The 24,502-nt window shown below is 42.9% G+C and overlaps 1 protein-coding gene across 1 annotated transcript in view; it reads left to right on the top strand.

Annotated features, from left to right (window-relative positions):
• Positions 1-24,502, top strand: part of LOC140607990 (uncharacterized) — a 202,933-nt gene that overhangs the window by 156,185 nt on the left and 22,246 nt on the right. Inside the window, exon 3 of the mRNA XM_072782719.1 lies at positions 3,377-3,434. Within this exon, the coding sequence (XP_072638820.1) occupies positions 3,377-3,434 (58 nt within the window). The remainder of the gene's footprint in view (positions 1-3,376; positions 3,435-24,502) is intronic.

Raw genomic sequence — 24,502 nt, 5'->3', positions numbered from 1 at the left:
TTCTAATTTTTGGAAAGAAGCGTCTACACACAGCTTTGGCAGGAAGTCTGGGTGGCATGTGAAGATATAGCTGAAAGATATCAAATAAGAGAAAAGCAAAATCATCCCATTTACTACTTTCAGATGAGTATAATGAAAACTCCTAAAATGCAAAATTAAAATTAGAGAACTTCAGCAAGATGGCTGAGAAGGAATCACCAGGACTTTATTCTTCCATGAACAAATACACTTGCGTACAATGTAGTCACCACATGGCGTAATAGGTATTTCTATTGTCATGTTGTAGCATGCGTTACTTTCCTACACCTCAAAAAAATCAGGAAAAGTACCATTTCGGCTCACAATTGGCAGAGAGAAAGAAATTTAAACTTAAAATAGAAATCAACCAAATAGGTTGTAGCAAAAGCAGTAAAATATCTACGATAGGAAGAGTTGCTAGTAAGAAAAGATCAACAAAAATGACATACTTTTAACTGAATCAAGTAAGAATGAAAGAGAGAAAACCAACTAAAACCAGAAGAAATGAAAGCAGACACAGTATCAGTGATACCTTAGGAATAAAGTAATTATGAGAGGTGATGATGCATAATTACTATGCCAGTAAATAGGTATCAAAAAAGCATGTATAAATTTCAAAAAAGGTATAACCTACCTGACTCCACCATGGGGAAATATTAGAAAAAAAACAATCTCAGCTGATCTACAACTACTGAGTGGCTTGAAAAAGCAATAAATAAAATAAAATAAAATAAAATAACACCCTAAGAAAGAAAAGCCCTGTGTCAGATGAATTCACCGGATAATTCAAACAAACATTTAATGAGAAAGTACTTCATGATCTCCTCCAACATTTCCAAGGAGTGAAGAGAAGTGAAACATCAAACACTCTCTGTGACATCAGCATTTATAGGTTATCACAGCCCAGAGGAAGACACTACAAGCAAAGAAGATGACCAGGTACTACCTGTGACAAGGAGTCCTACAAAGTCCACAATTAATTAAACAACTCGAATCAAAAGAACATTTTACTATTTTACAACATGATCAAGTGGTAATTCTTCCTGATAATCAAGGATGTCTCAAGATATGGAAATCTATCAATTTCAGACTGCACATTAACAGAAAGAAGATCAAACATGACATAATCCTATTAATGCACACAGAACAAGAATCTGAGCATTTGGGACAGTGGTTCAAGATAAAAAACACTCAACAAAAGGAATAGAAGAAGACTACCCTCACCTGATAAAGGCCACGTACATACCAAAAGGTGAAGTCTAACTTATTCAATAGTAAGTGACTGAACATTCTATTTGATCAGAAGCAAGGTAAAGAAGTGACTTCACCACTTCCATTCAACACAGCATTATATATTCTAGTCTGAAACATTAGATCAGAAAAAAATACATAAAGGGAATCCAATTGGTAAGGAAAAACTAGGGTGCCTCTGTGGCTCAGTGGTTGAGCATCTGCCTTTGGCTCAGGTCATGATCCCAGGGTCCTGGGGGTCTTTAAAAAAAATAATAAGGAAAGAAACTAAACCTTTCTCTGTTCCCAGATGACTTAATTTATAGAAAACCGTAGAGAACCTTATTTTTTTAATTTTATTTAGCTTTTCATTATTTTTATTCTTATTATATTTATTTATTTATTTATTTATTTGAGAGAGACAATACATGAGTTTGGGGAGAAGGGAAAAGGGAGGGGGAGAAGCAGACTCCCCACTGAGCAGGGAGCCCACCACAGGCCCTGAGATCATGACCTGAGCTGAAGTCAAGTGCTTAACTGATTGAATCACCCAGGAACCGCTCCTACTTTAATTTTTATCCTGTTTTATATTTTGGTTATGTTATATTGTTTATTTCTCCTAATTTTCATCACTAGACTTCCACGCTGGGTCTAGATTTATTTGATTTTTTTTAATGCTATAAATGCTGGAGTTAAGAAAAAAGGTTTATTTCCTTTTTAAAAGATTTTATTTATTCACGAGAGGCACACAGAGAGAGGCAGAGACATAGGCAGAGGGAGAAGCAGGCTCCATGCGGGTAGCCCGATGTGAGACTCAATCCCAGGACTCCAGGATAACATCCCAAGGCGAAAGCAGACGCTCAACCATTGAGCCACCCAGGCGTCCCCCAACTGCCCCTTTAGAACACACAGGAGAGATGTCCAATGTTCAGAATTGACCTCCACAGCCAAGTACTAGACACAAGAATAAAAGGTGTAAATTGGAGTTTAAGTTATGGACAGTACTATTTTTTGCCCTGTTGTATAGAATTCCCATTCATCTACAGAAGCGATGATGTTACCTTAAGGAAGGGGAAGTTAAAGCTGAAAAGGAAGCAATGTGAAGACTTTTCTCCACTACTGTTGTGCCCAAGATTGCGAATCCGAGAAACCACCAAGGAGCCGACACCGATGCAAGTACACGAGGGTTTATTTACAAGTTTGAGCTTGGGTCCAAGTATACTCCATACAGCAGAGCAGGGGCTTGGACCCCGAGACTAAGAAGCACAGCAGTGTTATAGGGGCCAGTGGCCAATGAGATTGTAACATACGTAGAAAGTTGCACAGTCATGTTGGTCTACACGCAGGTGGCCATTGAATTACGATTCACCCTATAGTGACCATTTGAACTAGCCTATTATTCTGGTTAGAACTTGCTGCAGTTTTGGGGGGCAAAAGAGGGGTTTTCATTCCTTGGCTGGTTAAAGGTCAGAGGTCCCGCATTCCTAATTAGGTGTGCTGGTTTCTGATGAAAGTGTGCTTAATAGCTAAGCTAGGGTGAGGGAGTGCCTTAAACAATAGGCAGGTCGTGTGGGGGGGTTTTACATGAGATGAGTGTAGCACAAAATGGAGTTAGTCCTGCTCTGCTTGTCCAGGGGTAGGGGATTTTTGTTAGATTTCCTGGGTCCCACGCTACAAAACACAACTTTTTTCCTTCACTGCCCAGATCCAAATTCCAATCATTCAAAGAGGAAACTTCCAAGAGACAGTCTTCAAAGGAAGGAAGGAAACCTTGAGTGTGTTATGGAAAATCTGGAAGCAGTGATCCTCACCCAAGAGGAGGAGGTGTCCGTAGTTCTCTAACACCACATCCTGTAGAGTATCCGCTGAGTGTCGTTCAGACATATCTACTCCTCCTGAGAGAATTCTTTGGCCACATCCCTGAATGTCAGCAGTCCCTGTAATAAATACCAACCACAGTTACCAAGAAGCCTTAGGCAGAGTTCACAAAGGTCCTAAAGATGAAAGACAGCATTAATGTCACCAGCTAGACCCCAAGACCTGACCTTCACTGTTTACCTGCTTGTACTCTCCAACCTTTGTCCCACATTTTACTTACCCTCTCTTTCTACCACATCTTTTACTTCAGGCAAAACACCCGATGGGCAGAGTCTCCTGTGATGGAAACAGAAACTATCCAAGGAAAGGTAAGGACTGATCTTGATGTGGGAAACAAAGGCAGAAAGAAATGTATATAACATTAAATGTCCCTATAAAATCCAACCCATTAAAAAAAAAAAATGCAACCCATTGACAAATACATAAGTCAGAGTATAAAGTTCCTCCAGGAAGTACTCAACTCTCTTAAGGTGAATGCCTTACTAGTGGGAAAAACAACCTTAGTTTGACAATAACAAGGCCATTGTGTCAGGTTGAGTGTTGTTTTTTTTTTTTTTAAGATTTTATTTATTTACTCATGAGAGACACAGAGGGGTCGGGGAAGGGAGAGAGAGAAGGAGAGAGAGAGAGAGACAGAGACACAGGCAGAGGGAGAGGCAGGCTACATGCAGGGAGACCGTCTTGGGAGTGGATCCCGGGTCTCCAGGATCACGACCTGGGTTGAAGGCAGAGCTAAACCTGCTGTGCCACCCGGGCTGCCGTGGTCGACAAAATCCGTTTGGAACTTCCCTTATCTTTACTTTTCCTGCCGCAGAATATATGATCAGTTGGTCCTCATAGTCTCTGGGCAAGTGGCGCCAGCAGACAGCGGGCAGCAGGCTGCAGCAGCAACAGCAACTCCTTTTACTGGTGGTTCCTGACCTCATGCTTTAAAACAATCACTTTTGTGCACCAAAGACCTCTCAAGAATTCTTTCTTGATTAAGTAAAACTGCATCACCTGAGGAAGACCTTGAGCCAGCCCAATTGAGCTAAACCCCTAACTTACTCTTTATAAAGGTAACAAACAGTAACCTCTGGGGTAACCTATAATTACTTTTACCTCATTCTATTACCAAAATTTCCAGCCAAGGAGGAGCACGAACCTCAGTTACATAAAATGTTGTGCCCAAGATTGCAAATCCGAGAAACCACCAAGGAGCCGACACCGATGCAAGAACACGAGGGTTTATTTACAAGCTCGAGCTTGGGTCCAAGTATTCTCCATACAGCAGGGCAGGGGCTTGGACCCCGAGACTAAGAAGCACAGCAGTGTTATAGGGGCCAGTGGCCAATGAGATTGTAACATACGCAGAAAGTTGCACAGTCATGTTGGTGCACACGCAGGTGGCCAATTGAATCACGATTCACCCTATAGTGACCATTTGAACTAGCCTATTATTCTGGTTAGAATTTGCGCGCAGGTTTGGTGGGCAAAAGAGGGGTTTTCGTTCCTTGGCTGGTTAAAGGTCAGAGGTCCCTCATTCCTAATTAGGTGTGCTGGTTTCTGATAAGGGTGTGCTTAATAGCTAAGCTAGGGTGAGGGAGTGCCTTAAACAATAGGCAGGTCGTGTGGGGGGTTTTACATGAGATGGCGGGTGTAGCACAAAATGGAGTTAGTCCTGCTCTGCTTGTCCAGGGGTAGCAGATTTTTTGTTAGATTTCCTGGGTCCCACAAACACACAGGTATGTGTACAACTGTTGGGGCCTTATGCCAAGCTCTACATATGATGACAAGTCTCCTCTTTCTAAACATCCAGCCTAACCCTAATCAGCAGGAAACCTTTCCCCTTGCTCTATGACTCTCTGCTTGGGATATTATTCTCTGTGATCTCCTCATTGGCAGTAAATCAAGTTTCTTTTGGGTCACAAACAAACCTGGTATATTTTCTATCTGTTGTTATACTACCTTTCAGGCTTTTAAGACAAACATGCTAATTTTGTGATCTTTTTTTAAGATTTTATTATTTATTCATGAGAGAAATGGAGAGAGAGAGAGAGACAGAGACATCAGCAGAAGGAGATATAGACTCTGTACAGGGAGTGGGATGTGGGACTCGATCCTAAGACCCCGTGACCACAACCTGAGCCAAAGGCAGTTGCTCAAACTTTCAGCCACCCAGATGCCCTAATTATGTGATTCTTGTGTGTTGTTTTTCTTTTAAATACAAAGAAGTAAATAGAAAGTTAAATCTAGGAGTGCATGGGTGGCTCAGTGCTACAGCATCTGCTTTTGGCTCTGGTCAGGATTCCTGGGGCCTGGGATGGAGTCTGCAGCACACATGGAGACTCCTTCTCCCTCTGCCTAGGTCTCTGCCTCTCTCTTTGTGCCTCTCATGAATAAATAAATAAAATCTAAAAAAAAAAAAGAAAAGAAAAGAAAAGAAGGATAACTATGACACTAAGTATGGAGTAACATAGAAACCCACAAGATGGAGGTCTGATTGAGAGCCTCCACTCCCAGAAGTAAATATCTCACTGCATGACCGTGAGAGCATTCATTGTCCATTGGAAACTAATGTGATGTGGGCCTGGAGCTAAGGATCAAAAAGGTATTCTGAGAATATTTTGTTGCAAAAAGCTGTTTATATTAAAACATAGGGACAGGACCACACTGGAGGGCAGAAAGACCTGCAGTATCCTTTTGAAAAGCCCATGATTATATACTTTTAAGGTGGGGGCAAAGATAAGGGGAATTTCTAAAGAGACTTTCATATATTAACGAAGATTTGCAGGATCCTGGAGGTCTGGCTATTGCCAAACAAAAGTTGCTTTTGGCCTCTAACAAAGCATTAACATTAAGGCAGTTGTGAATTCCTTCAGTCCTCTCAGACACTGCCCATCTCAAGTATTTATCAGGGAACATTTCTTTTGCTTTTGTTCTCATTAGAAACTACAAGCGAAAGAATTCAGAAGTTTCCTGTTTATTTATTTATTTATTTATTTATTTTTTATTTATGATAGTCACAGAGAGAGAGAGGCAGAGACATAGGCAGAGGGAGAAGCAGGCTCCATGCACCGGGAGCCCGACGTGGGACTCGATCCCAGGTCTCCAGGATCCCAAAGGCAGGCGCTAAACCACTGCGCCACCCAGGGATCCCAGAAGTTTACTGTTTAAATGTAATAGTTTCCTCACATCCTTCAGTAAACCTGTCTAAGATCTTAGGAAAGATAAGAAAGTATGAATTTTATAGGGAGAAGTCTGGCAGAGAGGAGCAAGCCAAGGAAAGGAAGGTAACATTAACTGTAGGAAACAAACTAGTAGCAGTGCCTAAAGAGATGGGGGAACAGAGGGCTAGCTGAGGACAAATGATGAGCCAGGGCCAGCACATTGACAAGTCCTTGAAACAGGCAGAGGGACATTCCTCTCCGGACTCAACTGTCTCGATGGTCTTACTTTGCGTAGGGCAAAAGGCAATCTTTGCCTGACCCCCAGGAGCCTGTTAGTCTACTTTAACCTTTGAAAATTCTTTTAGAAATGTCCTTTATTTCTACACCCCCAAGGTAGATGTTGGCGATCATCCCCCCAGCACATGACCCACAGATATATCCTTGTGAAGGGTCTCATGACTCAGGTTTTATTAGACGGTAATACGTGGCCTTTTCCCAACAATTGCCAGCCCCTTCAAGGTCCTGGAAACCTTGCTTCCAGAATTCCTTAGAGAGTATGCTATCCTCAAACCCCTCCCAACTCCCAGGTGAATAATCAGCCACCCCTCACAGGCCCAGGTTGGGGACTCTTCCTGCCCGCAGGCCCTGTCCTTGTGCTTTAATAGAACCACCATTTAGCACCAAAAGATGTCTCAAGAATTCTTTCTTGGTTGTTGGCTCTGGACCTAACCTATATTCCAAAACTTCATCAAGGGGACTGTTGTTACTGATATGTTTTTGTCCTCCTCAAATATAAAACCAGAATATTAATTGAATTCTGAGAACACAGTGGATTTATACAAATTTCAGTCACATATACTTTCACTGTCTTGTAATACCTCGTATATATTTACATATGTTCAAAATTTTTATTTATTTATTCACGAGAGACACAGAGAGAGAGGCAGAGACACAGGCAGAGGGAGAGTCAGGCTCCTCGAGGGGAGCCAGGCATGGGACTGGATCCTGGGACTCTGGGACCACACCCTGAGCCAAAGACAGACTCTCAACCACTGAGCCACCGAGGCGTCCCTACCTAGTATAGTTTAAATAGAGTATCTTTTTCATATTCTTTTTTTTTATTTAAATCTTTTTCATATTCTAAACAGCAAGTCTCTTCTTTTTTAAGAGCATTCTGTGTTATCCTGGACCTTATATATATAATAGCGTTTATTTGTGCGTTTTCTTACTCCTGGCCTACACAGAGCTGATAAGCATTCAGGTGGGCCCTAAAGGACAAGTGTTTTCCTTGGCTGATATCCCAGGACCCCGTCAGCAACAGGAATGTTGGACTCAATATCTTCTCTATGGATCTGTCAGCGAGTCAGCTTGCAGAACTGTAATTGTAGGGTAGCCCTAGTGCCACCTTCAGCCCGGGGTGTGATCCCGGAGACCCAGGATCGAGTCCCATGTCAGGCTCCCTGCATGAAGCCTGCTTCTCCCTCTGCCTGTGTCTCTGCCTCTCTTTCTCTCTCTGTGCCTGTCATGAATAAATAAATAAAATCTTAAAAAAAAAAAAAAAAACGAACTGTAATTGTAAAGTACAACTGTTGGGGCACCTGGCTGGCTCAGATATTGAGTGTCTGCCTTTGGTTCAGGTGGTGGTCCTGGGATGGCGCTAAGCTGCTGAGACACCCAGGCTGCCCAATAAATAAAAGTCTTAAAAAAAAAAAAAAAAAAGTAGACTTCTAGGGTCCTGGGGGTCAAGCTAAGATTTCCTTTTGCCCTTAGCAAAGTATTAACACCGAGAGAGTTGTGTCCATAGAGGAATGTCCCTCTGCCTGTTTCAAGGAACTTGTCAAGGTGCTGCCCTGGGCTTGTGCTTTGTCCTCAGCTGGCTATCTGTCCCCACCACCTGCCACACTGTTTTCCACAGTGAATGTGCATATTGCCCTCCCACCACCAATATATGAGAATTCTAATTTGTCAACACTCTCCTTTGAAATTTTTTCTCCATTTTAGACATTCTAGAAAATACTGAGTGGTTTCTCACCGTAAAATATGAAATGGTCTTCCTACAGTTGTCCTGATGACTCAAACTGAAACCACTTAAAAGCATAAACTTGAACAAAATCAAAATGGCTGCATTAAAACAGCAGCAGGACTTAAACTAAGCATCCCTTTTCCTCTGTTCTGCAAACCTCCTCTCCCCTTTCTTAGCCTTTTGTTTCAGGAACCCAGTTCCACCCTGAAAACATGATGAACAAAGCTGGTAGCACAGACACAATTCCAGTCAAAACCAGCTACATCCTGTATTTTCCCACAAAAGCCCAGCCCCTTCCTCTATTTTAATGAATAGAATATAATGATTTTTAATGTGTTAACACTGATATGTAATGAATGATGTATTATCTGGCCACCACTAATTCCCTACCTTACTTTAAGAATGTAGACCACAGGGATCCCTGGGTGGCGTAGCGGTTTGGCGCCTGCTTTTGGCCCAGGGCGCGATCCTGGAGACCGGGATCGAATCCCACGTCTGGCTCCCGGTGCATGGAGCCTGCTTCTCCCTCTGCCTGTGTCTCTGCCTCTCTCTCTCTCTCTCTCTCTCTGTGTGACTATCATTAAAAAAAAAAAAAAAAAAAAAAAGAATGCAGACCACAGGGATGCCTGGGTGGCTCAATAGTGGGCATCTGCCTTTGGCGCAGGTCAAGATCCCTGGGTCTTGAGATCAAGTCCCACATCAGGTTCCCACAGGAAGCCTGCTTCTCCCTCTGCTTATGTCTGCCTCTTTCTGTGTCTCTATCTCTCATGAGTAAATAAATAAAGTCTCTAAGAAAAAAAAATGCAGACCACAGACAGTATCTACCACCCATTTGGTAACAGAGTGACATAATACAACTAGTAATCCCTTTTCTCAGTGGCCTCAGACTTTTTATAAGGCATGGCTATATTTCCCACAGTTTATGTATTGCATCATTTTCTCCTCCTTTTAACACTTGGGACAACAAGATGAATATATTACAGATGATTTTAAAGGTATTATTGGCTGTTTAGGTAAACTCCTCCATGATAGTGCTACCTGACATCCATTCTGTGTAGTCAGGTGGTTTGCAGGGGACGTGAACTGACACCAGACCTTTTCACTAGTGCACTCCCCAAATAACACCCTGCAGAGTCACAGGATAATAATAACTACTGATATGATACCTCAACTACCCCCTTGAGATCAACCATCTTCCCAGGCACCCTAGGCATTCCCCCTGTGCACACTGTATTTTTTTTTTTAAGATTTTATTTATTTATTCATGAGACAGAGAAAGAGAGAGAGACAGAGACACAGGCAGAGGGAGAAGCAGGCTCCATGCAGGGAGCCCAATGTGGGACTCGATCCCGATCCCGGGACTCCAGGATCACACCTCAGGCCAAAGGCAGGCGCTAAACCGCAGAGCCACCCGGGCTGCCCTGTGCACACTTTAGAGAAGATCCCCACAGAGTTTACTTAATCTGTTTTTGTTTCAATGGCTCATTCTGGACTTACCCAGGAACTCCAAAGCACTCTACCCATGGATCCTAATAACAGATTGAATCCCACGTCGGAATGGAGGGGTTCTTTTTTGTTTAAATGAATATCCACACATGGCAGTACTGCGTATGTAATAGATACCCCATAAGTAGGAGGAAAATATTCCAACATGAGGCAAGACATGAGAGAGGAAAATCATAGGAAGAATAATTGCATGACTTCTTCATGTGGAAAGAGGAAACCTGTTTCTGGGTTGCATACCTGACTGTGAGTACACAAAGATAAATTGTATTTGTTTTATTTTTTAATTATCTCCAGTTCTTCTGTATCTCCTCAATTTCTTTCCAAGCTACAGCATATGCATCTCAGACAATTTTCCACCTGTGTTGTGTCTAGAGTGTCCACACTGACCTCTTAATTGAAATTAGAGGGATGTGAGGCAGGTGGGCCAAGGATTAATTCAGACATTTAGTGAAATCTAATAATCCATTTCATTTTATAGCTGTGTGCTTGTTTTCAGCTATACCAAGAAAGAGCAATACTTACAGAAAATAAGATGTATGTATATATATACATATTTTAAGATTTTATTTATTCATGAGAGACAGAGAGAGAGAGAGGAGAGAGAGACACACATAGGCAGAGGGAGGAGCAGACTGCATGCCTGGAGCCTGATGCCGGACTTAATCCTGGGACTCCGGGATCACGCCCTGAGCCCAAGGCAGGACTCAACTGCTGAGACAGTCAGGTGTCCCACCTGGTCAGTTCTAAATAAAAGACTGTCCTTGGAGGCCCACGTTGACAATCCTGTCAGGACCCCTCTCACTCTTGAGAGCTTTTTCTGTATCCTTGCTTAATAAAACTTTATGGCTTTATTCACTCTCCTCTGTCTTTGAGATTCATTCTTGGATTCCTTGAGACAAGAATCTTGCTCTTCCACTTCATCAGGAGCTATCTGGTTTCAACAGGAATTGGGTTTGTGCTACAAGCTCAGTTTATAATGTTTTCAGTTGGGGATCCCTGGGTGGCGCAGCGGTTTGGCGCCTGCCTTTGGCCCAGGGCGCGATCCTGGAGACCCAGGATCGAATCCCACGTCGGGCTCCGGGTGCATGGAGCCTGCTTCTCCCTCTGCCTGTGTCTCAGCCTCTCTCCTCTCTCTATGTGACTATCATAAATAAATAAAAATTTAAAAAAAAAATGTTTTCAGTTGGGATCAGTTTCCTTAAAAAAAAAAGAAAAAAAAAAGTCTAAGAAGGGAGGAGGGGAAGATTCCCAAAAGAGAAAAAAGGTTACCAGGTTTAACATCATGCCTCACTGATGTTTTGTTTTGTTTTGTTTGTTTGTTTGTTTTATAAAGATGGGTCTTTTTTTTTTTTTTAAGATTTCATTTATTTATTCATAGACACAGAGAGAGAGGCAGAGACACAGGCAGAGGGAGAAGCCTACTCCATGCAGGGAGCCCAATGTAGGACTCGATCCCAGGTCTCCAGGATCATACTCCAGGCTGCAGGTGGCGCCAAACCACTGAGCCACAGGGGCTGCCTGCCTCACTGATGTGTTAATGCAGATGTTTTAATTTTTTTTTTTTTTTTTTATGATAGTCATACAGAGAGAGAGAGGCAGAGACACAGGCAGAGGGAGAAACAGGCTCCATGCACCGGGAGCCCGATGTGGGATTCGATCCCGGGTCTCCAGGATCACGCACTGGGCCAAAGGCAGGGGCCAAACCGCTGCGCCACCCAGGGATCCCTTAATGCAGATGTTTTAATGCAGACATTTTGATTTTCTTTAACTTCATACTTTTTTTTTTTTTTTTTTTTTTTATTTATTTTTATTGGTGTTCAATTTACTAACATACAGAATAACACCCAGTGCCCGTCACCCATTCACTCCCACCCCCCGCCCTCCTCCCCTTCTACCACCCCTAGTTCGTTTCCCAGAGTTAGCAGTCTTTACGTTCTGTCTCCCTTTCTGATATTTCCCACACATTTCTTCTCCCTTCCCTTATTTTCCCTTTCACTATTATTTATATTCCCCAAATGAATGAGAACATATAATGTTTGTCCTTCTCCGACTGACTTACTTCACTCAGCATAATACCCTCCAGTTCCATCCACGTTGAAGCAAATGGTGGGTATTTGTCATTTCTAATAGCTGAGTAATATTCCATTGTATACATAAACCACATCTTCTTGATCCATTCATCTTTCGTTGGACACCGAGGCTCCTTCCACAGTTTGGCTATCGTGGCCATTGCTGCTAGAAACATCGGGGTGCAGGTGTCCCGGCGTTTCATTGCATTTGTATCTTTGGGGTAAATCCCCAACAGTGCAATTGCTGGGTCGTAGGGCAGGTCTATTTTTAACTGTTTGAGGAACCTCCACACAGTTTTCCAGAGTGGCTGCACCAGTTCACAGTCCCACCAACAGTGTAAGAGGGTTCCCTTTTCTCCGCATCCTCTCCAACATTTGTTGTTTCCTGCCTTGTTAATTTTCCCCATTCTCACTGGTGTGAGGTGGTATCTCATTGTAGTTTTGATTTGTATTTCCCTGATGGCAAGTGATGCAGAGCATTTTCTCATATGCATGTTGGCCATGTCTATGTCTTCCTCTGTGAGATTTCTCTTCATGTCTTTTGCCCATTTCATGATTGGATTGTTTGTTTCTTTGGTGTTGAGTTTAATAAGTTCTTTATAGATCTTGGAAACTAGCCCTTTATCTGATATGTCATTTGCAAATATCTTCTCCCATTCTGTAGGTTGTCTTTGAGTTTTGTTGACTGTATCCTTTGCTGTGCAAAAGCTTCTTATCTTGATGAAGTCCCAATAGTTCATTTTTGCTTTTGTTTCTTTTGCCTTCGTGGATGTATCTTGCAAGAAGTTACTATGGCCGAGTTCAAAAAGGGTGTTGCCTGTGTTCTTCTCTAGGATTTTGATAGAATCTTGTCTCACATTTAGATCTTTCATCCATTTTGAGTTTATCTTTGTGTATGGTGAAAGAGAGTGGTCTAGTTTCATTCTTCTGCATGTGGATGTCCAATTTTCCCAGCACCATTTATTGAAGAGACTGTCTTTCTTCCAGTGGATAGTTTTTCCTCCTTTATCGAATATTAGTTGCCCATAAAGTTCAGGGTCCACTTCTGGATTCTCTATTCTGTTCCACTGATCTATGTGTCTGTTTTTGTGCCAGTACCACGCTGTCTTGATGACCACAGCTTTGTAGTACAACCTGAAATCTGGCATTGTGATGCCCCCAGATATGGTTTTCTTTTTTAAAATTCCCCTGGCTATTCGGGGTCTTTTCTGATTCCACACAAATCTTAAAATAATTTGTTCTAACTCTCTGAAGAAAGTCCATGGTATTTTGATAGGGATTGCATTAAACGTGTATATTGCCCTGGGTAACATTGACATTTTCACAATATTAATTCTGCCAATCCATGAGCATGGAATATTTTTCCATCTCTTTGTGTCTTCCTCAATTTCTTTCAGAAGTGTTCTATAGTTTTGAGGGTATAGATCCTTTACATCTTTGGTGAGGTTTATTCCTAGGTATCTTATGTTTTTGGGTGCAATTGTAAATGGGATTGACTCCTTAATTTCTCTTTCTTCAGTCTCATTGTTAGTGTATAGAAATGCCACTGACTTCTGGGCATTGATTTTGTATCCTGCCACGCTACCGAATTGCTGTATGAGTTCTAGCAATCTTGGGGTGGAGACTTTTGGGTTTTCTATGTAGAGTATCATGTCATCGGCGAAGAGGGAGAGTTTGACTTCTTCTTTGCCAATTTGAATGCCTTTAATGTCTTTTTGTTGTCTGATTGCTGAGGCTAGGACTTCCAGTACTATGTTGAACAGCAGTGGTGAGAGTGGACATCCCTGTCTTGTTCCTGATCTTAGGGGAAAGGCTCCTAGTGCTTCCCCATTGAGAATGATATTTGCTGTGGGCTTTTCATAGATGGCTTTTAAGATGTCGAGGAATGTTCCCTCTATCCCTACACTCTGAAGAGTTTTGATCAGGAATGGATGCTGTATTTTGTCAAATGCTTTCTCTGCATCCAATGAGAGGATCATATGGTTCTTGGTTTTTCTCTTGCTGATATGATGAATCACATTGATTGTTTTACGGGTGTTGAACCAGCCTTGTGTCCCAGGGATAAATCCTACTTGGTCATGGTGAATAATTTTCTTAATGTACTGTTGGATCCTATTGGCCAGTATCTTGTTGAGAATTTTTGCATCCATGTTCATCAGGGATATTGGTCTGTAATTCTCCTTTTTGGCGGGGTCTTTGTCTGGCTTTGGAATTAAGGTGATGCTGGCTTCATAGAACGAATTTGGAAGTACTCCATCTCTTTCTATCTTTCCAAACAGCTTTAGGAGAATAGGTATGGTTTCTTCTTTAAACGTTTGATAAAATTCCCCTGGGAAGCCATCTGGCCCTGGACTCTTGTGTCTTGGGAGGTTTTTGATGACTGCTTCAATTTCCTCCCTGGTTATTGGTCTGTTCAGGTTTTCTATTTCTTCCTGTTCCAGTTTTGGTAGTTTGTGGCTTTCCAGGAATGCGTCCATTTCTTCCAGATTGCCTAATTTATTGGCGTATAGCTGTTCATAATATGTTTTTAAAATCGTTTGTATTTCCTTGGTGTTGGTAGTGATCTCTCCTTTCTCATTCATGATTTTATTAATTTGAGTCTTCTCTCTCTTCTTTTTAATAAGGCTGGCTAATGGTTTATCTATCTTGTTAATTCTTTCAAAGAACCAACTCCTGGTTTTGTTGATCTGTTCCACAGTTCTTCTGGTCTCGATTTCGTTGAGTTCTGCTCGAATCTTTATTAACTCCCTTCTTCTCTTGGGTGTAGGATCTATTTGCTGTTTTTTCTCTAGCTCCTTTATGTGTAAGGTGAGCTTTTGTATTTGAGTTCTTTCCAGTTTTTGAATGGATGCTTGTATTGCGATGTATTTCCCCCTTAGGACTGCTTTTGCTGCATCCCAAAGATTTTGAACGGTTGTATCTTCATTCTCATTAGTTTCCATGAATCTTTTTAATTCTTCCTTAATTTCCTGGTTGACCCTTTTATCTTTTAGCAGGATGGTCCTTAACCTCCACGTGTTTGAGGTCCTTCCAAACTTCTTGTTGTGATTTAGTTCTAATTTCAAGGCATTATGGTCTGAGAATATGCAGGGGACAATCCCAATCTTTTGGTATCGGTTCAGACCCGATTTGTGACCCAATATGTGGTCTATTCTGGAGAAAGTTCCATGTGCGCTTGAGAAGAATGTGTATTCAGTTGAGTTTGGATGTAAAGTTCTGTAGATATCTGTGAAATCCATCTGGTCCAGTGTATCATTTAAAGCTCTCGTTTCTTTGGAGATGTTTTGCTTAGAAGACCTATCGAGTATAGAAAGAGCTAGATTGAAGTCACCAAGTATAAGTGTATTATTATCTAAGTATTTCTTCACTTTGGTTAATAATTGATTTATATATTTGGCAGCTCCCACATTCGGAGCATATATATTGAGGATTGTTAAGTCCTCTTGTTGAATAGATCCTTTAAGTATGATATAGTGTCCCTCTTCATCTCTCACTACAGTCTTTGGGGTAAATTTTAGTTTATCTGATATAAGGATGGCTACCCCTGCTTTCTTTTGAGGACCATTCGAATGGTAAATGGTTCTCCAACCTTTTATTTTCAGGCTGTAGGTGTCCTTCTGTCTAAAATGAGTCTCTTGTAGACAGCAAATAGATGGGTCCTGCTTTTTTATCCAGTCTGAAACCCTGCGCCTTTTGATGGGGTCATTAAGCCCGTTCACATTCAGAGTTACTATTGAGAGATATGAGTTTAGTGTCATCATGATATCTATTCAGTCTTTGTTTTTGTGGACTATTCCACTGAACTTCTTCTTAAAGGGGAATTTTAAGAGTCCCCCTTAAAATTTCTTGCAGAGCTGGTTTGGAGGTCACATATTCTTTTAGTTGCTGCCTGTCTTGGAAGCTCTTTATCTCTCCTTCCATTTTGAATGAGAGCCTTGCTGGATAAAGTATTCTTGGTTGCATGTTCTTCTCCTTTAGGACCCTGAATATATCCTGCCAGCCCTTTCTGGCCTGCCAGGTCTCTGTGGAGAGGTCTGCTGTTACCCTAATACTCCTCCCCATAAAAGTCAGGGATTTCTTGTCTCTTGCTGCTTTAAGGATCTTCTCCTTATCTTTGGAATTTGCAAGCTTCACAATTAAATGTCGAGGTGTTGAACGGTTTTTATTGATTTTAGGGGGGGATCTCTCTATTTCCTGGATCTGAATGCCTGTTTCCCTTCCCAGATTAGGAAAGTTTTCAGCTAGAATTTGTTCAAATACATATTCTGGCCCTCTGTCCCTTTCGGCGCCCTCGGGAACCCCAATTAAACGTAGGTTTTTCTTCCTCAGGCTGTCGTTTATTTCCCTTAATCTATCTTCATGGTCTTTTAATTGTTTGTCTCTTTTTTCCTCAGTTTCCCTCTTTGCTATCAACTTGTCTTCTAGGTCACTCACTCGTTCTTCCACCTCGTTAACCCTCGTCGTTAGGACTTCTAGTTTGGATTGCATCTCATTCAATTGATTTTTAATTTCTGCCTGATTAGCTCTAAATTCTGCAGTCATGAAGTCTCTTGAGTCCTTTATACTTTTTTCTAGAGCCACCAGTAGCTGAATAATAGTGCTTCTGAATTGGCTTTCTGACATTGAATTGTAATCCAGATTTTGTAACTCTGTGGGAGAGAGGACTGTTTCTGATTCTTTCTTTTGAGGTGAGGTTTTCCTTCTAGTCATTTTGCTCAGTGCAGAGTGGCCAAAAGCAAATTGTATTGGGAAAAAGAGAAAAAGAGAGGAGAGAAAGAAGGAAAGAAAAGAGAAAGAGAAGAAAAAAAAAAGGGAAGAAAAAGAGAAAAAAAAACGGAAAAAAAAAAAGAAGAAAAAGAGAAAGAAAAAGAAAGGAGAAAAAAGGGGGTGGGGGAAGGAAACAAATCAAAAAGCAAAACAAAACAAAAACAAAAACAAAACAAAACAAAACAAAAAAAAAAAAAAAAAAAAAGAACCACCGGGGAGTATCTTCTGATTCTGTGTTCTTTAAGTCCCTTGGCTTCTCCTGGAAGTTGTCAGTCTAGCTGATCTTCTGGGGGAGGGGCCTGTTGTGCTGATTTTCAGGTGTTAGCAGTTGGGGGAGCTGCTGTGCCCCTGCCTGGTGCAGGGCTCGGTGGGGGTTGTTTACCCCGTGAGGCCGCAGGAGGAACAGCCCCAGTGGCGGGGCAGCTCTGGAAACCTGGATTCAGCTCCGGCAGGAACTCCGTCTGCAGGGCCTGGAGGCTCCGGGGCGGGGCCGCTGATGTGCTCAGCTGGGGCAGGAGCGTCCTTGCTGTCCTGGGCCCTCCCGGCCTCTGCCTGTCCCGGGGGAGGCGGGATCCTGGGCTGTGTCCCGGCGCCCTGTGCTCCGGAGCCTGCGCTGGTGGATTCGCGCTCCCGGGCCGCGCAGCCCCCTCCGCGGAGCCACCGCCCGAGCCCCTCCGAGCTGCTCCTGGAACCGCGCAGGCCCCTCTGCACGGAGCCTCTTCCTCTGCCCGAGCCCCTCCGAGCTGCTCCCGCCCCGCAGCCCCCTCCGCGGAGCTGCCGCCCGAGCCCCTCCGAGCTGCTCCGGTCCCGCCGGGTCCCGCCGTGCGCGCTGCAGCCCTTAGGGAGCTCGGCGCACTCTCCTGGGCGCGCAGTTGCTGTTACTGTCCCGGGGAGCCCGAGGAGATCCTCGCCCTCCTGGGTCCTGCTCCACCTCCCCGCGAGCCCCTTTCCGCCCGGGAAGGTCGGTGCAGCTCCTGCTCCTCCGGGACGGGGCTCTCCTGTCCTGGGGACACTCGCCCCGGCCTCAGCCCGGCTCCTCGCGGGGCCCCTCCCCCTTGGAGGCCTTTGTTCCTTTACTTCTTTTTCCCCGTCTTCCTACCTTGATAGATGCGCGAACTCTTCTCACTGTTGCATTCCAGCTGGTCTCTCTTTAAATCTCAGGCCGAATTCATAGATTTTCAGGATAATTTGAAGGTTTTCTAGGTAGTTTGGTGGAGACAGGTGATTTGGGGACCCTACTCTTCCGCCATCTTGCTCCTCCCCCCTAACTTCATACTTTTAATTGGTTTCAAGTTCAATCACCCGGACAACCATAGTAAGACTACTTCATATTTTACAGTGAGAAACCATTGATTATTTTCTAGAATGGCTAAAATAACGAAGACACGATAATACCCAATTGTATTTTATTTTATTTTTGATTTTTATTTTTTTAAGATTTTATTTATTTATTCATAGACACAGAGAGAGAGGCAGAGACACAGGCAGAGGGAGAAGCAGGCTCCATGCAGGGAGCTCGACGCAGGACTCGATCCCAGGTCTTCAGGATCAGGCCCTGGGCCGAAGGCCGCACTATACCGATGAGCCACCCAGGCTGCCCCAGATAATACCCAATTTTAATAAAAATATTGAGGAATTAGAATTCTCATTTACTACTGATGGTGATGTGGGAAACAAAGGCAAAAGAAAAAGTTAAATTTCCTTACTGCCTGCAGCCTATTGACAAGTCCTTGAACTAAGTAGAGTGACCTTCCTCTCGGAGCGCAACTATCTAGATGTTGACACTTTGCTTAGGGCAAAAGACAATCATACAATAACATTATTCTATCACCACACCCTCCTCCTGTCCTTCCCCCCCCCCCCATCTATGAGTCTATTTTTTATTTTTGTAAAGATTTTATTTATAAATAATGAAAGAGAGAGAGTGAGTGACCTGGGGGTAGAAGCAGAGGGAGAGGGAGAAGCAGATTCCCCACTGAGCAGGGAGCCCCCATCCAAGACTAGATCTCAGGACCCTCAGATTATGATGTGAACCCAAGGCAGACATTTAACAGACTGAGCCACCCAAGTGTCTCCTTTGTGTTTACTTTAACATATAAAAATTCCTTTGGAAACTACCTTTATCTCTACCTCCCAAGATACATGTTAGCAATTTTCTTCCGACATATAGCCCACCAATATACATCTGAGGTGTCTCGTGACAGGATTTATTGAAGAGTACTAAGTGTCCTTCCTTCAAAGGAGCTAGCCCCTGGAACACCTGGGTCGCTCAGCGGTTGAGCCTCTGACTTAGGCTGGGGGCGTGATCCTAGAGTCCCGGGTTCGAGTCCCACATCGGGCTACCTGTGGGGAGCCTGCTTCTCCCTCTGTCTGTATGTCTCCCTCTCTCTATGTCTCTCATGAATAAATAAAATCTTAAAAAAAAAATAGCTAGCCCTGTCGACATCCTGGAAGCCTTGTTTTCAAAATGCTTTGGAGGCGCATGCTGTCCCTAACATAAAGCAGAAACATGAAAACTAGAAAAATCAGTGTTTGCAATTTTTATATGTGAGGAATTTCTGGAGAGAAAGAGGACATGGCCTCTGACCCAGGACACCAGGCTTTCCAAACAACGGGCCATTTCTTCTCTCCCAACTTGGAACTATATAATCAGTCACCTGTTGCAACCCCAGTGCAGCTCTTCCTGCCCATGGGTCCTGTCCCTGTGCTTTAACAAAACCACCTTTCTGCACTAAAAATGTCTCAAGAATTCCTTCTTGGCAACTGGCTCCAAACCCCAACACTTTACATCAATGGGAATTTCTTTTTATTTACTTATTTTTTTAAAGATTTCTCTTTTTTAATTCACGCATGAGAGACACAGAAAAGAGGCAGAGACATAGGCAGAGGGAGAAGCAGACTCCCTGTGGGGAGCTTGATGTAGGACTTGATCCCAGAACCCAGGGATCACACCCTGAGTGGAAGGCAGAAGCTCAACCACTGAGTCACGCTGGTGTCCCATCAATGGGAATTTTAAAAAGTACATTCAATTTGTAACATTATTTGGCAGGGACTTATGAAAATAAACTTTCCTATGGAAAGGGAGCATTTTGTCGCCACGAAACATGTCTCTTTGGCCTAAGGATTTTTTTATTTTATTTTATTTTATTTTATTTTATTTTATTTTATTTCATTTCATTTCATTTCATTTCATTATTTCATTTCATTTCATTTCTTTATTTTATTTTATTTTATTTTTATTTTTTTTTATTTTTTATTTTATTTTATTTTATTTTATTTTATAAGATTTTATTTATCCACAAGAGACACACAGAGAGACAGAGACAGAGGCAGAGGGAGGAGGAGCAGACTCCATGCAGGGAGCCCAATGCAGGAGATGCGGGATGCGGGCCTTGTTTCCGGAATCCAGGATCACACCCTGAGGGGAAGGCAGACACTTAACCCCTGAGTCACCCAGGGGTCCCACCTAAGGATTATTTTAAAGAAACAAAGGAAAAGCTCTGAAACCCAGTAGAAGGTGCCTTTTTCAACACACATTTGTTTACTTATAAGGGAAAGCTCCACTTGTAAGGGTGTTTTCCTCCGCGTAGCTGCAAGAGGGAGAAAGTGTAAATTCCAGAAACTGATCACTGGAGAAGACATGGATTTAAATCTGGATAACAACCAAAAGGAACGGTTATTCGTTTTGGCCTGGTCGCCTCTCCAAATGCTTCCCAATAGGATCATGTGTGGAGTTCAAAAAGAATCATATCTAGTACACCCCCATTCTGTCATTCCGTGAGGGTGGAAACAAGTGTTGTTTTAATTAAATGCACATGAGCCTGGAAGGGTCAGTTCCATGCAGCACACTTTTCCTAGCTTCCAGTGGAATCTGCATCTGTGGAAGCGTAGGCCCCCTGAAAGCAGAGAAGGAAAAACTCAAAGATTGGTCTCCAGGGGGATCCCTGGGTGGCGCAGCGATTTGGCGCCTGCCTTTGGCCCAGGGCGCGATCCTGGAGACCCTGGATCGAATCCCACGTCGTGCTCCCGGTGCATGGGGCCGGCTTCTCTCTCTGCCTCTCTCTCTGTGTGTGTGTGACTATAATAAATAAAAATTTTTTTAAAAATTATTAAAAAAAAAAAAAGATTGGTCTCCAGGGAGAAAATCAGTTCTGAATTGCTCCTGACACAAAGGATGAGGAAGTTGGACCTTTGCATTTCAAAGTCCTACCTGAAGGTGAGCCGCTTACAAGAGGCTCTGCTGGTGGCTTTAAAGGCATTTTTTCCTGTTGCAGCTGTGATTTCTGGAATCTCTTCTGAGAAAGAGCTCTAGAAAAGGAGGTGACAGAAGAAATGGCCAGTTGTCAGGTAATCCTTGCATCCCAGGTCAGAGGCCATGTCCTCCTTTTCTCCCCAAATTCCTCAGATTTAGATATTACAAACATTGGTTTTTCTAGTTCTGATGTTTCTGCTTTATGTTTGCACCTAATTTTTAAACCTTTTCAGAAATGACACTCAAGATCAGGTCTTTAGACCACTTCTCCCTATTAACCAGAGCCTTTTATCCCTTCTCCCCAATCTGGCTCTCAGTAGGCCATCAACGGTTGTCACTTTGAATTACAGACCTGTGTGCAAGTATTGAAAATAATTCCTTTGTGAGAGATCCACGGGGACGGTGTTGAGTTAAAGAATCCTTTTTTTTCTTTAGATTTTATGAATTTATTCATGAGAGACACAGAGAGAGATAGAGGCAGAGACACAGGCAGAGGGAGACGCAGGCTCCATGCAGGGAGCCTGACGTGGGACTGGATCCCGGGATACCAGGATCACACCCTGTGCCGAAGGCAGGCGCTAAACTACTGAGCCACCCAAGAATCCCCCAAAGTAAAGAATAAACACAGTGGATATAAGATCCAAAAAAAAAAAAAAAAAAAAGGAATATTCTCTGAGAACAAACGGGGCCCAGTCTTACTGTTTAGAACATGGAGAAGGTACTATATTTAAAATATACTAGCTGTTACAGGAAATGGAAACCATCTGTGACTCTGTTCGGTTTCTGCCGAGGGCATTCTGAGCTTTATGGTCTTTCTGGGCATCTGAGCTTTATGGTCTTTCCGATATGGGATTCCCTGCCTAGGACATTCTGCAGTTTTTCCTGTAAAGTTCAGCTCATTCCTAGGGGCCTAAGATGGCTGTACTTGTGCTAATGCTAAACTTGAGGTGGAATGGCCTTAATTTTTCTCGGCCTCCACAGCTGAAGTTTGTATAAATGAAGAGTATTCATAGTTTACAGTCTGATTTACTCTTTAGGGGCCACAAGAATGTGGTGCCTAAATGGGGTGTCTCTTGATTGAAAGTGGGCCCCTAAATATAGGGCGACCATCAGTTAGAAGCTGGTAGCAGAGGAAGTGAGAGAATTCACCTGAGGCAGAACAAAGGAGCTAGAAGTTCACATTGAATAGACAGCGAGGGAGCTGGAGGGAGCTGCAGGTAGGACCACAGAGGAGAGGCTGTCTGCAAAGACGTATAGAGGGTGGGGGCTGTGGTTAAAGGGGGAAGATGAGGACATATGGCAACAAATGGAATCTTCCCTTTTTTGGGGAAGTGTACCTGGTTGTGAGAAGCCCATTGGCTAGTTCAGGCCTCTGGACACTTCAGGGTGGGTTGCCTGATGGGCCTGTCTGCATTCAGCCAGGTGGTCACTGGCTCTTTCTGCATTCCATTGCTCAAGCCTGTTTGCCTAAAAGCAGCGTCTATGAAGAACACATGTTGCAGGGTTCTTGTCTGCCGAGTGGAAGAATGACTCTCGTAGACACAAAAGGGTGAAGTGATAGTTTACCAAGTGAGGGTGAGAACAGAAAGAAAGCTGTCTAGAGTGAGAGGGGTTTCAAACTGGTTGCCAATGAAGGCTTTTATGTTTGATCTTGTATAGACACCTGACCCGGGGACTTAAATCTTGACATCACCACTGATAGCACCACGATTACTTCTCCTTTCGCTATCTCATCTCTGATGTTTAAAACAAACGAGTTGGTCTGTTTATGTTCCCTTATCTGTGGTTTCTTACGGCTCCCCATTTCTGGGATTTTTGGTGAGCCCTGCCTGTCCCTTCCTCAACACCAGTAGTAATGGGTCCTTCAGTGTTCCTTAGGCACGGATATCAACGTTTCATTACAGCTGGTGTTAACTTCTTTTGGTTTGATGCTCTGCTAGATGTCTCGGCTGCAATGATCCTATTTTCCTTTTCTATTTGTAAGGATCTTGGATTTGCTGAGCAATGTGCAGAAACCATCCCTTTTCACCTGGAAACTTCTTTCTTCTGAGTTTCTCTTTGCTTGTAGTTTCTTAGGAGAACAAAGCAAAAGAAATGTAGGTAAAATGAAACGTCCGTAGTGAGATTTGCAGCTCACTGATAGATAATACTTGAGACAAGCAGAGTCTGACTTTTCTCAGGGAATTCACAGCTGCCTTAGTGTTAATGCTTTGCTTGAGGCAAAAAGCAACCTTAGCTTGATGGTAGCCAGACTCCCAGGATCCTAGAAGTCCTCTTGAACAGATGTAAATCCCTTTAGAAACTTATTTTACCTATACTGCGCAGCCCCCCACCCCCCGGCTTAAAAGCATATAATCCATGCTTCCTCAAAATCACACTGCAGCTTTTTCTGCCCAAGGGTCATATCCCCGAGCGTTAATAAAAAAAGGATTTTTTCCACCAAAAATGTCTCATGGATAGTTTCTTGACCTTTTACTCCCAACCCACACCAAGCAGTTTCCACTGGACAAATGAAAACTCAGCTTCATGTAGTTGATCATATCGACTTCAGGGAGTGGAGGTTCTCCATCAACCAGACTTCTATCCTGTGAGTTTTTATTATATTCCACACTTATGTCACTGACATACTCCTTTTTTTAAAAAGCTTTTATTTATTTACTCATGAGAGACACACAGAGAGAGACAGAGATATAGGCAGAGGGAGAGCAGGCTCTTTGAGGGGAGCCCGACCTGGGACTCCATCCTGGGGCTCTGTCCAGGGACTCCATCCTGGGACTCCATCCTGAGAACTGGAATCACGTCTGGAGCGAAAGGCCGAGGCTCAACTGCTGAGCCACCCAGGCGTCCCACACTTCTGGTTTAAAGGCAAACATTTTTTGCTTGTATTCCCTCATTGTGCTAGACTCAAATAATAGCTGTTTTGTATCTATATCATGTCTTTGTATAGATAGGGTGAATGAAAGAAACATCATTATCCACAAAGAGATTTATAGTCTCAGGTCATTGACAGTGTTTCTTAAATTTGTCACCATGACAATTTGCTGCTCTGTCACGTTTTTTTTAAAGATTCTTTATTTGTTTATTTGAGAGAGAGCGCGTGAGCACAAGCAGTAGGAGTAGCAGAGAGAGCTACTATTTAAAAAAAAAGAAAAGTTGATGATTACATTTGTAGCCCACCAAAACTTTCCCTGTAAGAAAAATAAACAACTTAACTGTATGATATAAACATAGTATTCAATAATGTGTATACCTAAGTTGATGCTTTCAATATGCAACTTCAATTGGATCAACACACAGTATTTATGTATTTATGTATTTATTTAAAGATTTTATTCATTCATGAGAGACACAGAGAGAGAGAGAGAGAGAGAGAGGCTGAGACGCAGGCAGAGGGAGCGGCAGGCTCCATGCAGGGAGCCCAATTCGGGACTCAATCCCAGGATTCCAGGATCACGCCCTGGGCTGAAGGCAGGAGCTAAACCGCTGAGCCACCCAGGGATCCCCAACACACAGTATTTATAAGTTTTGTGGATCACATGCTATCCTCTGACCTCAAAGTTAGTACATTAGAGCCTAATACCATGTTAAATATTATTTTACTGCAGAAAGC

Source organism: Canis lupus, chromosome 1, assembly GCF_048164855.1.
Source record: "Canis lupus baileyi chromosome 1, mCanLup2.hap1, whole genome shotgun sequence".
Taxonomy (NCBI): Eukaryota; Metazoa; Chordata; class Mammalia; order Carnivora; family Canidae; genus Canis; species Canis lupus.
The sequence above is the reverse complement of the archived record's forward strand: the minus strand, read 5'-3'. Positions and strand labels throughout refer to the sequence as shown.